The sequence below is a fragment of the Ranitomeya imitator genome, chromosome 3 (assembly GCF_032444005.1).
Source record: "Ranitomeya imitator isolate aRanImi1 chromosome 3, aRanImi1.pri, whole genome shotgun sequence".
NCBI lineage: Eukaryota > Metazoa > Chordata > Amphibia > Anura > Dendrobatidae > Ranitomeya > Ranitomeya imitator.
Genome location: NC_091284.1, coordinates 378,304,787 through 378,322,741, shown reverse-complemented (window position 1 = coordinate 378,322,741; position 17,955 = coordinate 378,304,787). Strand labels below are relative to the sequence as shown.

General features: G+C 45.1%; 1 protein-coding gene across 3 annotated transcripts in view; it reads right to left on the bottom strand.

Moving 5' to 3' along the window:
• SF3A3 (splicing factor 3a subunit 3) overlaps positions 1-17,955 on the bottom strand; it is a 90,319-nt gene that overhangs the window by 54,840 nt on the left and 17,524 nt on the right. For all 3 annotated transcript variants that reach the window (XM_069756919.1, XM_069756921.1, XM_069756920.1), the window contains exons 7-8: positions 7,327-7,409; positions 7,034-7,172 (exon numbers count right to left, since the gene is read on the bottom strand). In XM_069756919.1, the coding sequence (XP_069613020.1) occupies positions 7,034-7,172; positions 7,327-7,409 (222 nt within the window). The remainder of the gene's footprint in view (positions 1-7,033; positions 7,173-7,326; positions 7,410-17,955) is intronic.

Sequence of the window (17,955 nt, the reverse complement as noted above, 5' to 3'; positions counted from 1 at the left end):
TAGCCTCCATGAGAGGCTAGAAGCAGGCACAACCCGATCGGCTCTGCTACATAGCAGCGATCTGCTGATCGCTGCTATGTAGCAGAATTGCACGTGTGCTGTGAGCGCCGACCACAGGGTGGCGCTCACAGCGACGGGCAATCAGTAACCATAGAGGTCTCAAGGACCTCTATGGTTACAATATACAAGCATCGCCGACCCCCGATCATGTGACGGGGGTCGGCGATGACGTCATTTCCGGCCGCCCGGCCGGAAGCGGTAGTTAAATGCCGCTGTCTGCGTTTGACAGCGGCATTTAACTAGTTAATAGGTGCGGGCAGATCGCGATTCTGCCCGCGCCTATTACGGGCACATGTCAGCTGTTCAAAACAGCTGACATGTCCCGGCTTTGGTGCGGGCTCACCGCGGAGCCCTGCATCAAAGCAGGGGAGCCGGCATCGGACGGTATAGTACGTCCGATGCTGGTAAGGGGTTAACTTTAAAGGGAACCTGTCACCCCGAAAATCGCAGGTGAGGTAAGCCCACCGGCATCAGGGGCTTATCTACAGCATTCTGTAATGCTGTAGATAAGCCCCCGATGTTACCTGAAAGAGGAGAAAAAGACGTTAGATTATACTTACCCAGGGGCGGTCCCGCTGCTGGTCAGGTCGGATGGGCGTCTCTGGTCCGCTGCGGCGCCTCCCATCTTCTTTCCATGACGTCCTCTTCTGATCTTCAGCCACGACTCCGGCGCAGGCGTACTTCAACAGGGCAGACAAAGTACGCCTGCGCCAGAGCCGTGGCTGAAGATCAGAAGAGGACGTCATGTAAAGAAGATGGGAGGCGCCGCAGCGGACCAGAGACACCCATCCGACCTGACCAGCAGCGGGACCGCCCCTGGGTAAGTATAATCTAACGTATTTTTCTCCTCTTTCAGGTAACATCGGGGGCTTATCTACAGCATTACAGAATGCTGTAGATAAGCCCCTGATAACGGTGGGCTTACCTCACCCGCGATTTTCGGGGTGACAGGTTCCCTTTAACATTTTTTTTTATTATTAATTTTTTTTTCAGCCACTGGGCGCCGCCATTTTCCTTTGCAGGAGTGTAAGTGTAGCTGCACGACACTTACACTCTGCAAATACGGCTGCCCTGGGCATAGGAGGCTGCGGTCGGGAGCCGACCATATAGTTTACATTGTGCTGCTCTCTGCTCTGGTCTGGCCATGCCCCCTGAGCCGTCCACACCACAGCAGAGGCAGGAGATCAGCCCCATCTTCCTGGAGCTCACAGTGTGATGTGAGCTCCAGTTTCCCAGGATAATCGCAGGAACCCTGCGGTTACAGGAGGAGAACAAGGAGCAGACCATGGACGGAGGGAGAAAGGACTCAGCAGTGGAGCCGTGAAGTAAGTATCAGCGGGGAGGGGGAGAGGCAATATAATCCTCTCCTTTGTGGTGCTGACTGAGCAGTGTATCTCCTCCCATGTGTGTTACTGTGCTGAGCTGTGTATCTACTTCTCTCTTGTGTGATACTGTCTGCTGAGCCGTGCATCTAATCCTATCCTGTGTGATACTGACAGCCATATATCTAATCCTCTCCTGTGATACTTTGCTGAGACATGTATCTAATCCTCTCCTGTGTGACACTGTCTGCTGAGCCGTGTATGTAATCCTATCCTGTGTGATACTGTGCTGAGACGTGTATCTAATCCTCTCCTGTGTGATGCTGTCTGCTGAGCCATGTATCTAATCCAACCCTGTGTGATACTGTGCTGAGATGTGTATCTAATCCTACCCTGTGTGATACTGTGCTGAGACGTGTATCTAATCCTCTCATGTGTGATGCTGTCTGCTGAGCCATGTATCTAATCCTACCCTGTGTGATACTGTGCTGAGACGTGTATCTAATCCTCTCCTGTGTGATGCTGTCTGCTGAGCCATGTATCTAATCCTACCCTGTGTGATACTGTGCTGAGACGTGTATCTAATCCTCTCCTGTGTGATGCTGTCTGCTGAGCCATGTATCTAATCCTATCTGTGTGACACTGTGCTGAGCCTTGTATCTAATCCTACCCTGTGTGATACTGTGCTGAGCTGTGTATCTAATCCTCTCCTATGCACTCCTCTCCCCCATTATGTGTGATCTATATGGCGTCGTTATGCGAGAAGTATATGCCGGTATTGTGTGTGATGTATATGGCGGTATTATGTGTGATGTATATGGCGGTATTATGTGAGAACACTGGTGGTATTATGTGAGATCTATATGGCGGTATTATGTGTGAAGTATATTGCAGTATTGTGTGCTCTGTATGGCGGTATTTTGTGTGCTCTATATGGCGGTATTATGTGTGCTCTATATGGCGGTATTATGTGCTCTCTATATAGCGGTATTATGTGAGATCTATAAGGCAGAATTATGTGAGAACACTATGGCGTCGTTATTTGCAATCTATATGATGGTATTATGTGAGAACTATAGGACAGTATTATGTGTGCTCTATATGGCGGTATTGTGTGCTCTATATGATGGTATTATGCGTGATCTATATAGCGATATAATGTGTGATCTATATGGCGATATTATGTGAGATCTATATGTCGGTATTATGTGAGAACACTATGGCATCGTTATTTGCGAGCTATATGATGGTATTATGTGAGAACTATAGGACAGTATTATGTGTGATAAATATGGCGGTATTATGTGAGAACACTATGGCAGTATTATCTTCATAGAGCAGACCCATTCTAGGGTTGTTCTGGCTGAGCAGCTGCACACGGGTCTGGGGTAATAAAGGGACAGCATGACCTCCAGTTAGGTGTCTTCAGGGGAGGGCTGGTGAGGCAGCTGAAGAGAGGGGTCTCATTTTTATTGTTACTATATGGCTACATTTCCCCCCAGCGTCACCCCGACTGCGCCTGTCACCTCGCTTTCACACATTGCCAGGACAGAATGGAGAAGACAGGATCTGAGGAGGGGAATGGAGTCTGCATGTAAAGTCTGCATCAGAACAGGCCATCAATCCGCAGAAATATTTCCTGGATTTTTGTGGCGCAGACAAGCAGAAGGTCCATCCATGTGTATAAAAGACAGCGCTCTATTTACAGTCCCTGGCTGCTCCGCGCACTGAACATGGTGCCCCCCATAGACCAGCACACTGCTCTCCTGAAATACTCTGTGCTGCTGTCACCCTGCTCACTCCACCACATATCTCCCAGAATCCTTGCTGCCTGCCATCCTCGGTGACTGTCTACTTGTCAGTAAAACTTTGCAGTCACCAACAAAATGTCTGCTCACTGGGTTCCTGAATCTCATCCTCTCTAATCCCTTACCAAACACCAGAAAGGGAGGAGAGGAGACATTACACACGTCAGCAGACTCCGCCCATAATTACTGCAGTGCAGTAATGTGAGCTAGTTGTACACTAGGTTTTTGTCAAATTTCATTAACTGCTCCCCCTAGTGTTTAAAAGTGGAAATGCCAAACCTTTTAAAATTATTTTTCATATTTTACTAAATTATAAACAAATGATAATATTTTTTAAGAAAATTTAAACATTACGGTAATTCTTTACATTTTTTCAATCGCTGGAAAAAAATTTTTTTTGATGGCACCTTCCCTTTAAGAACAGTTTTAGACTAATTTGAGGGTGCTGAATACAAATTCAGATGTTATAATTTCTCCATCACATCACGTTTTTGCGCTATAGGTATATAGCCCATTTTTATGAATTCCATGATAAATAGAAGTAGTGTATGAAAAGTGCCGGTTTATACGGTTCACCAAGGTTAATTTAGTTTTCATTTAGTCTCCCAATAAATGTGAGAATATCCTTGTTTTCTTTGAACATGCATAATTCCCATTTGTTATGATAAGAAAGTAAACAAACAGTTTTCAACGTATACAACAGTCGTGTGCAGGTACTGTTTTATTTATTGAAATTTTCAATGAATTTTGATATTTATTGTTTTTATCCTGTTTTTCTGTTTTTTGTTTGTGAATCAATAGGTAAGGTCTGTGGGGGGGCAGAAATTCAATGAACAGCTCAGGTAGCTAACAACATTTATCTTGTATTTCTCTGCAGGATGTTTTGCTGATCTAACAACGGCCTCTACATCTCGCAGAAGACAGTGCTCAAATGATCCAAATATTTTTTGTTACATCTGTGGAAACTTTACTGTGAAGACTGAGAGGCGCAACATTACTGACTTTGTTAAGAGGGTATTTTGCGTACTTCAAAGTAAAACTTGGAGACCAAGACAAGCATTGGGCTCCTCACAAAGTGTGCAAACCTGTATTGAGAGCTTGAGATCATGGTCTCAAGGAAAGAATGCTAAACTTCAGTTTGGAGTTCCTATGGTTTGGAGACAACCAAGCAATCATTTAGAAGACTGCTAGTTCTGCCTTGTCGATGTAAAGGTTTCAATAAGAAAAACAAGCAATATTTGCAAATACCAAAGTATCCCTTCAGCTATTCAACCAGTTGCCTATAGTGAAGACATACCTCTTCCAAAATTTACTTCGCTTCCAGAAAACGTTGACACAGAACTCTCCTCACATGGTTATACTGATGAAGACGACAGTCCAGATATTTTTCAGCCATGTGATGAAGATTGTGACAAACCAATTCTGTTTAATCAGTCTGCTTTGAATGCTCTGGTTAGAGATCTTTATCTACAAAATGAGTCTGCTGAACTATTGGCTTCAAGACTACAAGAGAATCGAATGTTGAAACCCGGTACAAGTGTCTCATTTTATCGTAACAGGGAAGCAGAACTGCGTAAGTACTTCCATTCAGATGGCCAGATTGTCTATTGTACTGATGTTGAAGGGCTACTTCTCTTTATGGGACTTCCAGCATATGATTCAAGGGATTGGAGGCTTTTTATTGATAGTTCCAAAATAAGTTTCAAATGTGTTCTGTTACACAATGGAAATAAGTATGGCTTTGCACCAATAGGTCATTCTGTAAAACTTAAAAAAGAATATAAAAACATCAAGATTGTTCTAGACAGGTTACAATATAATATTCATGGGTCGATATTTTGTGTTGATTTGAAAATGGTTAACTTTCTTTTGGGTCTGCAAGGAGGGTACACAAAACACCCTTGTTTTCTGTGCTACAAGGACAGTAGAGCTGCAGCAGAGCATTGGTGAAAACTGAATGGCCTCAGCGACAGAGTTTGGCATCTGGCAATAAGAATGTCATCCATGATCCTCTAGTGGATAGGAAGGACATTGTCTTTCCTCCCTTACACATTAAACTTGGATTGATGAAGCAGTTCGTCAAAGCTCTCAATCACAGTGGAGAATGCTTTAACTATACATGTTCAACTTTTCCTGGTCTTAGTGAAGAGAAGAAAAAGGCTGGAATATTTGATGGACCTCAAATAAGAACACTTATGAGAGACCCAAATTTTATCACATCAATGAATGAGACAGAAGAAAGAGCTCTGCATTTTGTAATGTGGTGCAGAATTTTCTAGGGAATAAGAAAGCAGACAACTATGAAGAGATTGTGGAAGAGCTACTAATGAGTCTGTGGAATCTTGGATGTAGAATGAGTATCAAGATTCACTACTTACACAGCCATTTGGACTTTTTTTCCAGAGAACCTTGGGGATGTGAGCGAGGAACAAGGGGAGAGTTTACATCAGGACATTAAAACAATGGAAGAACGGTTTCAAGGCCGGTGGGACTCACATATAATGGCTGACTATTGCTGGAGCTTGATGAGAGACAACCCAGAAGCTGTACATCACAGATCAGCCAAGAAAAGAAAGTTCAAATAACTGCCATTTGTCATTCATCTGTGTGCCATATATATGTGTTCTTATATTTTGTAGTTTAATTCTGTAAATATATTTGATTTGCTGTACATAGACTTTGTAATCTTTGTTATTCCTTGATTAAAAATATACAAAATGTAGTACCGAAAATCATGTGTAATCATAAAACATTAGATAGGAGTAATTTTCATCAAAAATCTCTCGAAATCCTGATGTGATAGCCAAAAACGGAGTTCATATTCGTAAGCCAAAATTGACTTAAAATAGGTTTTAAAACCTTTTGCCAGAAAAATTGCACTGACCAGTGTTATCAGTGAAATTTAAATCTCGAGCCAATATCGCTGATTGGTCGCGCCCGGCCGGCCACGACCAATCAGCGAAGCGTGGTTCAAATCCTGTGCTAATTCGCGGTCGATTGGTCTCGCCAGCTGCCCGCGACCAATCAGCGACGCGGGATTTCCGTTACAAACAAACAGACAGAATTAGACAATTATATAGTAGATACCAGATGCGTTAGAATCGGGCCACCATCTAGTACTCATATAAACATTGGTGCTAACATTTATGTTTTAACCCAATGGACATACTGCCATTTTTCTCCTGTCTATTTTAAGAGTCAAAACTTTATTAGTCACCTATCGCTGTATGACAGCTTGTTTTCTACAGGATGACTTAAAGTTTTCAAAGACACCATTTATTTTAACATATGATAAACTTAAAAACGAGGAAAATTTTTATTCTCTCCCTCACAGACTGTCCTCCATGTTATTCTCTCCCTCACAGACTGTCCTTCATGTTACTCTCGTTCTAGTATATGTATGTAGTTTATTGCACAGGCAGCAGCATCATAGACAGCATCAATAGTAAAAAGTTGGTCACACAGGGTTAATAGCGTTAACGGACTGCTTTACACCGCATTATGCCGCGGTGTAACGCAGTCCATTTAACGGACTGCTAAACGGCTATGGGGGCACTGACTGGAGGGCAGTAGGGAAGGGCGAATTCTTGGCTGGACTGTGCCCGTCGCTGATTGGTCTTGGCCGGCTGCAACCAATCAGCGATGCAGGATTTCTGTGACAGACAAACAGACAAATAGAAAAACAGATGGAAGTGACCCTTAGACGATTATATAGATAGATAATATACTGCTGTCACTCCCCTGTTGACAATACAAACAGCGGTCACTTACTGACCAATTGCGGTTTAACACTTCCAAGAACTTCAGGGAATTTATGTTTTATCAGTGCTATTCATTACATACCGGCCATCCTGGAAAGCTCCCAGTCTCCCATTTCTTTTCAAATTCAATCTGTATCTTTCCAAATAGTTCATTTTGATCCAACAAAGGCTTTACTCTGTCAGCGTAGTCTTGGAGGTATTCTAAAAGCACTTCCAAGTACCTGTATGAATATGGTTATAAAACAAACAAAATTCCAAGTAACTATAGAATCTACGTAGAATAGCATTACACATACGCAAGTATCTAAATTACAAACCATAACACTATATAATGAATTACAACTTTAAGTACCCAAAAATGCATTAAACTTTTACCTTTTGTATTCTGCATTTTTCCGCTCTTTGGGAATGTCAAAGAGTTGGTCAAAAGACGATAAATATGTTATGTAGTCCAGTTTCTGAAGAAAAGAAAGTCAAATGTTTGTTACAGAAGGCATAAATTTATAATATACGCTCACATGATCATAAAGCTCTTGTAGCATCAGAGGGTAAATCTCTGCAGTACATCATTATTTCTTTAACCCCATTATCCTATTTAAATTTTGGCCTGCACTTTAATACTACACCTGGGCGTAGGAAGCGAAACGCAGCACCCCCCTCTCTCTGCACGACACTGCAGCACTCTACCAACACATTTGTTCAAGATAATATTTATGTATTCTTTGCCGGTTCTCTCTTTATTGTTTTGTGCATTGCCTTAACTGAATTGTATCTGGCCACAATTGATTTTGTCAAGGTAAAAATATATGTATTTATACTCTTTTGTACTTTTATATATATTCTTATGCTGTGAAACAATAAGTTTTTCCCCTTTGCTTGCTAATGCAAATTTAATTGTATTTAAGATGGCTGCCAGTATTCACCTTTGCCTTTAGTTTTTGTTCTTGCCAAGAATCTACTTTCGTTTCTGAAGCTAAAGTATAGTTTCTGGAGAAATGGAAACTTAAAGTGACGTGGAGGAAGGAGGATCCATCATATGACGTCAGACCAACCAGAAGGACTGAATACTAGATACATTGCTTAAACCCCGCCTAACCCCGCCCTCTGCACACCTTCCCCCAATAGGTCATATAATGTTGTGTATCAGGAAATAAAGTTGTCGTTGCTGTGACGTTACACACGAGCATGCAATGAGTTTGAACCAGCATTTTGTCTGACTCATTTTTATCCGGTACCAACATGCTTTTAATCTGATTTGGAATGACTGGTGGATGAAGGGTATTGTCGTGACGACCCCGACAATTTAATCTGACCATTCAGACTTTTTGGGTTCCCCTTTACTGGGTGCTACTAAACCTTACATCGTTTTGCTGGTTCAGAAATCTAACTTGCTATTAGCAGGCTATAGTGACTCAATTTGGTTTCGGCGGGTGGTGCTCTAAAATCTTTTCACCCATATGGTGGTCTGCTGTGCCCTTCTTCCTGAAATTCCTTTGGAGGTTTTTTCATCCCCCTGTCTTTTTAAATTTAATGTTCAAAATGTTATCATTGTTATTTAATAAAGAATTCTTTTTATTTCATACTATTTTATTCTTCATTTCTTCCAGTCACTTTATACTGTCATGAAAATTTCATGCAGTTTTGTGTTATTATATCGTTATTTCTTTATATAAAGACAGATACAAAAATAAGGGCTAAATTCAATAACCCCTTAAGGACCGACCCTATTTGTGCCATTTTTTACATCTGACCACTTTCACTTTATGTTGTAATAACTCTGGAACACTTCTGTGGATCTCACTGATTCTGAGTGACATACTGTACTTCAAGATAGTGGTAAAATTTCTTCAATATGACTTGCGTTTACTCGTGAGAAAAAAACAATTTGGCAAAAATGTTGAAAATTTCACAATTTTCAAACCTAGAATTTTTATGCCCTTAAATCAATAATGTAACACAAAATAGTGGATAAATAACATTTCCCACATGTCTACTTTACATCAGTACAATTTAAAAAAAAAAAAAATGTTAGGAAGTTAAAAGTTGACCAGCGATTTCTCATTTTTCCAACATAATTCACAAAACCATTTTTTTAGGGACCACATCACATTTGAAGTGACTCTGAGGTGTCTATATGACAGAAAATACCCAAAAGTGACACCACTCTAAAACTGCACCCCTCAAGGTGTTCAAAACCACATTCAAGGGGTGTTTCACAGTAACTGAAGAGATGTGGAAGGAAAAATATAACATTTTACTTTTTTTTTTTTCACAAAAATGTTACTTTAGACCCAATTTTTTTTTTATTTTCACAAGGGTATTAGGAGAAAATGGACCCAAATATTTGTTCTGAAATTTCTCCTAAGTACGCAGATACCCCATATGTGGGGAAAAACAACTGTTTAGGCGCACGGCAGGTCTCAGAAGGGAATAAGCATCATTTCACTTGGCTGGAATCGAGAGCGAATGCCATGTCGCGTTTGGAGAGCCTCTGATGTGCCTAAACAGTAGAAATGTTTGTGACACCATTTTGGAAACTAGACACCTCATGGAATTTATCTAGATGTGTGATGAGCAACTTAAACCCCCAGGTGCTCTGCAGAAGTTAATAACGTAGAACCAATAAAATCACATTTTTCCACAAAAAATATTTATTTTAGCCCCAAATGTTTTATTTTCACAAAGGTAACAGTAGAAAATGGACTTCAAAATTTGTGGTGCAATTTCTCCTGAGAGTGCCAATACCCTGTGTGTGGGGGGAAACTATTTTTGAGGCACAGTGCAAAATTCAAAAGGGAAGAAACGCCATATTGGAGTTCAGAGTTGACTGGAATGATCTGAGGCTGAAGTGTCACACTGGCAGAGCCCCTGAGGTGCCAGACCAGCAGAAACCCATTATCTCATTTTAGTAACTACACCTCTCAATGAATTCATCTAGGGGTGCAGTGAGCATGCTGATACCACATGTGTCTCACAGAAATTTATACCATTGTGCGATCAAGAAAGAAAAATATTTTTTCCACTAAAATGTTGTTTAAGCCCCAAATTTTAATAAGGGCTAAAAGGGAAAAATGAACCTCTCAGTTGTTCAATTTCTTCTGATTGTGCTAATACCCTGCATGTAATAGGGAACTACTTTTGAGGCACAATGAAAAAGTCAGAAGGGAAGAAGAGCCATATTAATTTGCAGATTTCCTTATCGCTTCATTGAGGAACACAGGTAACCATGGGGTGTATGCTGCTATCGCTTGGAGGCTGATACTAGGCAAAAAAGGAAAATAGCTACTCCTCAGCAGTATACATCCACCAACAGGCACAAAATACCTCAGTTTAAGCTTAGTGTCTGTAGGAGGCCGTCCTGAATCTGATCCCAGATCTGTATTTTTTCCTTTTTGGGTTTTTTGTTGTGTTTTATTAATCTTTTCCATTTGTCTTTCAGGTTCTTCTTCCTTAGGGTAACAGGGTGTAATTTCTCACCTTGTTTTCCCGTACGTACCTATGCGACCGAGAGTGGTGTCACCCACATCGCCCACTCTCGGACCCGCAGGCAGGACGTAATCCTGTCACCTTTATGGGTGTTTCAGGGTGATTCCCGGTGGCTGTTCCTTGCCTTTTCACCACCCCACCCCTCTCCTCGGAGAGGGATGGGAGGAAAATGGTCACCAGCGGTCTTCATCAGGATATGGTGCAGGAAGGAGGATCTATCACTCCAGGACCCTCATCCATCGAGGATGCCTTCAGGAGCTCCCAATCGGTGAAGAGGAACCGTGGACCCACAAGCCCACAGTGCAGGTATGTATGTTTCTCCCCCTCCAGTAGCGCACGTCAATTTTTCGCCCATTCAGTCATGGGGCAGGGCAGCTTTAAAGGGAGTCTGTCACCTCAAAAATCTTATCTGAGCTAAGCCCACTGGCATCAGGGGCTTATCTACAGCATTCTGTAATGCTGCAGATAAGCCCCCGCTGTAACTTGAAAGATGAGAAATAAAGGTTATATTATACTCACCCAAGGGCGGTCCCGCTGTAGTCTGGGTCCGATGGGATTCACGATCCAGGTCCGGAGCCTCCTATCTTCATTCGATGACGTCCTCTTCTTGAGGCGGCTCCGGCACAGGCGTACTTTGTCTGCCCTGTTGAGGGCAGAGCAAAGAACTGCAGTGTGCAGGTGCCAGGAAAGGTCAGAGAGGCTCGGCGCCTGCGCACTGCAGTACTTTGCGCTGCCTTCAACAGGGCAGACAAAGTACGCCTGGGCCGCAGCGTGAAGACAAGAAGAGGAAGTCATCCTATTAAGATGGGAGGTCCCGGACCGGACCACAACTCCCATCGGACCCGAACAGAATCGGGACCGCCCCTTGGTGAGTATAACCTAATCTCCTTTTCTTACCTTTCAGGTTACATCGGGGGCTTATCTACAGTATTCCAGAATACTGTAGATAAGACCCTGATGCCGGTGGGCTTAGCTCATCTTCCATTTTGGGGGTGACAGGTTCCCTTTAATGGTCCTGGGAGTCTTACAGTAGACTCCTTTTGATCTGGACAGACTTTACTATCAGGGAAGGACGCCCTTTTTTCTCTGCAATCTCCTCATCCTGACAAGTTTTCGGAGCTAGCCGCTCCGTTCTTTCAGACTTTTTTACCTTATTACCATCAAGGCAAGGTTGTCCTCAGGCCATCCCCGTCCCTTGTTACCAAGGTGGTATTGTATTTCCACAGTTATGAGGGCATCGTTCTTCCTTCATCTCTTTCGGCACTAGTCCACAAAACGGAATGGGTTCCCCATATCCTGGACGAGGTGAGTGCTCTGAGTAGGTACGTCTCAAGGACGGCGTCCTTCCGAAGGTTGGACACTTTATTTGGACTACCTCACAGTAAGAGGACGACTTCCTGACGGTTACAGGAAGGGTTTAGCCGTTTCATCGGCCATGTTAGCCTGGTGGATTCGTTACACCATCCAGGAGTCCTTCCGTGTTAGATGTCAGCCTACCTCCCTGTCTATCGAGGTTTCTTGAGTTCTAGGCACCAGGCGTCGGCAAAGCACGCCTGCAAGCTTGCGGGTTTGTCCAGTCCGCATGCATTCTTGAAGCATTATAATTCCCAGATTTTCACAGATGTCAGTCTGGGCAGGCGGATTCTGTAAGCCGCGGTGGCGCACTTGTAAGTAGCAGTTTCACAAGGCCTGATCTGATGTTGTCCCCACCCAGGGATTGCTTTGGGACGTCCCACGGCCTTTGTCCCCCAATGAGGCAAAGGAGAAATAGGGATTTTTGTGTACTCACTGTAAAATCCTTTTCTCTGAGCCATTCATTGGGGGATACAGCTCTCACCCTACTAGCTTGCGCTTGTTTTATAATCTGACATGCTGTTATAATTTGACATGCAGTACTCTCATATATAATGTGACATGCTTTTCGCTCATATATTGTTTTTGATCTCCTACTGCTTTTGCACCGAATTGGTTAGCTGAGAACCAGCAGGGGGGTGTACACTGCAGGGGAGGAGCTAACTTTCTTTGTATCGCTTAGTGTCAGCCTCCTAGTGGCAGCAGCATACACCCATGGTCTGTGTCCCCCAATGAACGGCTCGGAGAAAAGGATATTATGGTGAGTACACAAAAATCCCTATTTTTTATGCTTTGATGCTTTCACACAAAAACTTTTATAGAAATTTTTTTTGCATTGCTTTATTCTGAGAGCTATAATTTATTTTTCTGCTAATGGAGCTATATGGTGGTTTGTTTTTTGAGGCACAAGATGTTTTCAGTGATACCATTTTTATTTATATTCATCTTTTTGATAGTGTTTTATTCCAATTTTTTCCAGCGGTATGATGAAAAAGCATAAAATCCTACGTTTTGGTTTGTTTTCAAGGGGTTGACAGAAGGGGTTAACTAGTAAGACACTTTTAGAGGCCGGGTTGTTCCAGATGCGGCAATACTAAATGTGAACTTTTTTTTTTTCCCTTTTTTACATAAAAGTGTGTTTTATTAGTGTAATATTTTTTTGTTTTAACTTTTTTACTTAGTCCCTTTATGGGACTTTCACTTTGATCGCAGGCATAATGCATTGCAATGCACCAACACACCAACATTACTGTGCATTATACCTATATTAAAAGCTTCTTAGACCATGCTGTGAGCATGATCTCAGAAGCTTTCCGTAGCTTGGTAACCTGAGGGTTGTCATGACGATCCCCAGTTCACCATGGCACCGTTCTGAGGGCATAGTGAGCTCCTGTCCATATCTCCTGAATGTTACGATCGATCGCAGCATTTAGGAAGTTAACTGTCAAGGGCAGAGCTGACACCGCTCCTGGCTGTTAAGTGCAGAAGCTCAGCCACTGGCAGTGCTGAGTTCCTGCTCTGATCGGCAGGAGGTGTTGATATTTCAGATTGACTGACCAATCACAGCTATCTGGGTGCGGGGACCGATGGCATAGGTGTGGAGACCGATGGCTTAGGTGTGGAGACCGATGGCTTAGGTGTGGTCCCCTTCCTGTGCTGCTCAGTTGTCGGCACTGAACTACATGCAGTGACAGTTCAAAGTCCTGATGGGCATAGAACGTCATGGTGCGGAAACTGACACCTGCTCATGAAGTGCTATGTCCGTCATTTGTCATTAAGGTACTTATTCAAGTGGTTAACACTGCAGTTGCAGAAAAATATTGCGACTTTTGGCAATTGCACTATGGCTGACATGGGCGGGTCTGGTCACGCCCACCTGTGAAATTTATAAGATACGCCACTAAAAGGAGATTTTTGTGTACTCCCCGTAAAATCTTTTTCTCAGAGCCAATCAGTGGGGGACATAGGACCATGGGGTGTTATGCTGCTTGCCACTAGGAGGACACTAAGTGAACACAAAGAATGAACTCCTCCTCTGCAGTAAACACCCCTTGACTGGCCAGTAACTACCCAGTTCGGTAGTAAAGCAGTAGGAGTATAGGAAAAACCAAGACAAGTAAACTATGTCAAAAACTGAGGAACAAACCACAACAACAACCAGCCAATAGGCTAACAGGGTGGGTGAGGTGTCCCCAAATGATTGGCTCAGAGAAAAAGATTTTATGGTGAGTACACAAAAATCTCCTTTTCTCCTACGCCTCATTGGGGGACACACGAACATGGGACGTCCTAAAGCAGTCCCTGGGTGGGGAGCAATTGCACTGCTAAACCCCATGTACCACTGGCTTACTGAGGTACCGCTGTCTGCAAAATGCGCCTGCCAAGGGCAGCGTCTGCCGAAGCCTGGGTATGAACGTGATAGTGCTTTGTGAAGGTATGCAGACTGGAAAGAGTCGCAGCTTTACAAAGCTGTTGTGCTGAAGCCTGGTGCTGAATGGCCCAAGAGGCACCAACCGACCGAGTTGAATGCGCCTTAATCCCTGCTGGGACAGGGGTGTTCCTGACGCGGTAGGATTCCTGAATAATGGAGCGAATCCACTTGGCTAGAGTGGCCTTTGAGGAGGGTAGACCTTTCCTATGTCCCTCTGGAAGCACGAACAGGACATCCGACTTACGGAAGGGAGCCGTGCGAGATATGGACCGCCGAAGAGCTCTAACCACATCCAGAGTATGGAGAGCTTTCTCGATACAACGGGTTGGTGCCGGACAGAATGACGGCAAGACAATGTCCTCATTTACATGAAAGGATGAAAGGATTTAGATGAAAGGAGCAATGAACTGGGGAACCTGGTTGTTGAGCCTCGAGGCAATGAAATCCACAGCCGACGTCCCCGAGCGAAGACAAATCTGCTGGAAGACTTCCGGATGGAGGGACCACTCGCCCGAGGCAAGACCTTGGCGACTGAGGAAGTCCGCCTACCAATTCTCCACACCCGGTATGTGGATCGCCGAGATCAGCGAGTGATTGGTCTCGGCCCAGCGCAGGATGTGGGAGACTTTGAGCATGGCTGCCCCTGCTGCGGGTTCCCCCTTGCCGGTTGATCTACGCCACGGCTGTGGCGTTGTTGGATTGGATTCTGATGGGGTGGCCTGCGAGAAGGTGGTGAAAGTTGCGTAAGGCAAGTGCGATCGCTCGAATATCCAAGATATTGATTGGAAGACGCGACTCTCTTGTGGACCAACGACCCTGTGCCGTGTTATGATTGAAAACTGCGCCCCAGCCCAAAAGACTGGCATCGGTGGTCACCACTAACCAGCGCACTGGGAGAAAGGACTTCCCTTGGTTCAGGGAGGACTGCAGCGTCCACCACCTGAGGGTCTGCCTAACCTGTGGGCACAGGCGAAAACGACGGTCGAGGGAAAACGGACTCCTGTCCCAGGCTAACAGCAGCGCCTGTTGCAGGGGACGGAGATGGAACTGCGCAAACGGAACGGCTTCCATCGCCGCAACCATTTTACCGAGGATGAGCATCGCGAAGCGAATGGAGTGATGGACTGGGCGGGAGAGCTTGCGCGCTCCCTGTTGTAAGGACAAGACCTTCTCTGGAGGGAGAATGACTAAACCACGGGAAGAGTCCAAAATCATGCCCAGGAAGCAGATTTGCTGAGCCGGCACTGGAGATGATTTCTCGAAGTTGATTTTCCAACCCAGGTGAGAAAGAGAATCCACGGTGATACTTACAGACTCCTCGCAGGCAGAATGGGACAGACCCTTGATTAATAGGTCATCCAGATACGGAAGAACTACCACTCCCCGAGCATGAAGAATGGCCATGACGGCCGCCATGACATTCGTGAAGACTCTGGGGGCGGTGGCGAGTCCGAAGGGCAAGGCCACAAACTGGAAGTGTTCTTCTTGGACTGTGAAGCGCAGGAACTGCTGATGAGGGAAAAATTGTAATATGTAGATAAGCATCCTTGATGTCTATGGATGCAAGGAACTCTCCTTTTTCCAGGGACGCGACAACGGAACGGAGCGAGTCCATCCTGAAGTGTCGGACCCGGACGAACTTGTTTAGCAGTTTGAGGTCCAGTATGGGCCGTAGAGTCCAGTCCTTCTTTGGGACCACGAATAGGTTGGAGTAAAACCCCTTGAACCTTTGGTCTTGAGGGACCGGAACGATGACACTGTCCCTTTGAAGCGCCTGTATGGCCTGAAGATGTGACGCCCTTGATTTGGGGGGAGAAGACTGGAAGAAGCGCGGAGGGGGATGGAAAAAAACTCGATTTTGTATCCGGAAGACACGAGCTCTCTGACCCACTCGTCGGGAACGACCGAGAGCCAATTTTGGAACAAAAGAAGGCGTCTGCCTACTTTGTCGGTGTCGGCCGGACACGTCGACGAGTCATTGTATAGAAGGTTTAAGGGATGCGGATGCCTTAGGGCCAGAAGGTCTTGGTCTCCAGGAACGGTTAGGTCTGTATGAGACTTGGAGATTTCTGTTTTCCCGCCGTCCCGAACCAGGGGAAGAGGAGGACCAACTGGAGTTGTTACGAAAGTACCGTAATCAAAACTCTTGTTGATTCCGAAAAGGCCTGGCAGGTTTTTGCTGGGGAAGAAATTTACTCTTCCCTCCGGTAGCGCCAAAAATTATTTGGTCTAGTTTCTCCCCAAATAAACGGCCAGCTTGCTAAGGTAAAGAAGTCAGCGACTTTTTAGAAGCAGAATCTGCTCGCCAATCACGGAGCCACAAGGCCCTCCTGATGGAGATTGCGTTTGCAGCCGCTTGCACGGCGCAATTAGCCGCATCTATGGAAGCCTTAACTACGAAATCTCCGGCCTGAGCTATCTGGTTAGCTAGTCTGGCCGCCTCTGGGGGAAGATTACTGTCGTGTACGGTAGAGGTTAACACCTCTGCCTAGGCAACCATTGCCTTAGCCACCCAGGTAGTGGCGAAAGATGGAAGGAGAGCTGCTCCTGAAGCCTCAAAGACTGAGCGAGCCAGGTAGTCAATTTGACTGTCAGAAGGATTTTTGACTGATGAACCGTCGTACAAAGATAAGACTGTTTTGGATGCGAGTCGTGATACGGCAGGATCCACAGGAGAGTGAAGCAACTCCTTCATCAGATCCTTGGAGGAAGGATATTTAGCTTCCGTGGCTTTTTGAGCCGTAAATCGCTTCTCTGGGTGTTCCCTGTGTTTTTGGACAATGTCCTGAAGCTCAGGGTGATTAGCAAATATCTTTTGAACGCGTTTAGTCTTTGTAAAAGACTCGACGTGTTCCTGAGTGGATACCGATTCCTCGTCCACCATTAGTATTTTGTTGACTGCCTCAATAAGGGAGTCAAGTGTCTCCTGACCGATAGAGGAGTCTTGGGTTAAAGATTCCTCCTACTCGTATTCTGAGTCATGTACGCTGCGACCCTCGGGGGAGGGGGAGCGAGAAGATGACCTCACAGATGCTGAAGCTCGAGCATGTACGGGAGACGAGGGAAGGGTTCTTTTTCTGGCACCCCGAGATTCCCGTAGTATGGTACGCCCCCTGTGGTCAGACGGCCCCGCACCGACGCCAGATTCCGTCGCAGCCGACGGAGGTGAGTTCTGGCTTAAGGAGGATCCCCGGAAAGAGTTCAATGCCTTGACCAAGGAATCCATTGAATGTAACATGGACGCGATCCACTCAGGAGGGTTAGGCTCGAGGGGGTCGGTGGAGACATTGGAGGTGGAGGCAGAAGGCGGCTGCGCACAGGGCGGGTCACAGTTCTGGCACAAAGGGGTATTGTGGGCACATGGCAACGCAGAATTGCAAGTGGCACATGAAGTAAAAAACACAGTGTGCTTTTTATTGCCCCTTTTAGCCTCCTTAGATTGAGACATAGTGTATGTTTATTTTCCAATAAACTGCTAATAGCAGGGCTATGGGTGCAGAGAAGGGGTTAAGCTTTTCCCTATGGAGTGGAGCAGCTTACCCACGGTCCTTTGCTGGTGTCCCCAGGTAGGAAGAGAGGGAAGTAGCGTTTTCGGCTGAATTTCCCTGCAGCAGTGGAGTCCCAAGATGGCGCCCAAGATTTGCAGGGCTCTTCTCGTTCAGAGCGAGAAGCGCCTGAGTAGTGGGTGGGGCTCCGGCGGTGGGCGGGATTTTTGAATTGCGGCCTAGTCTGGC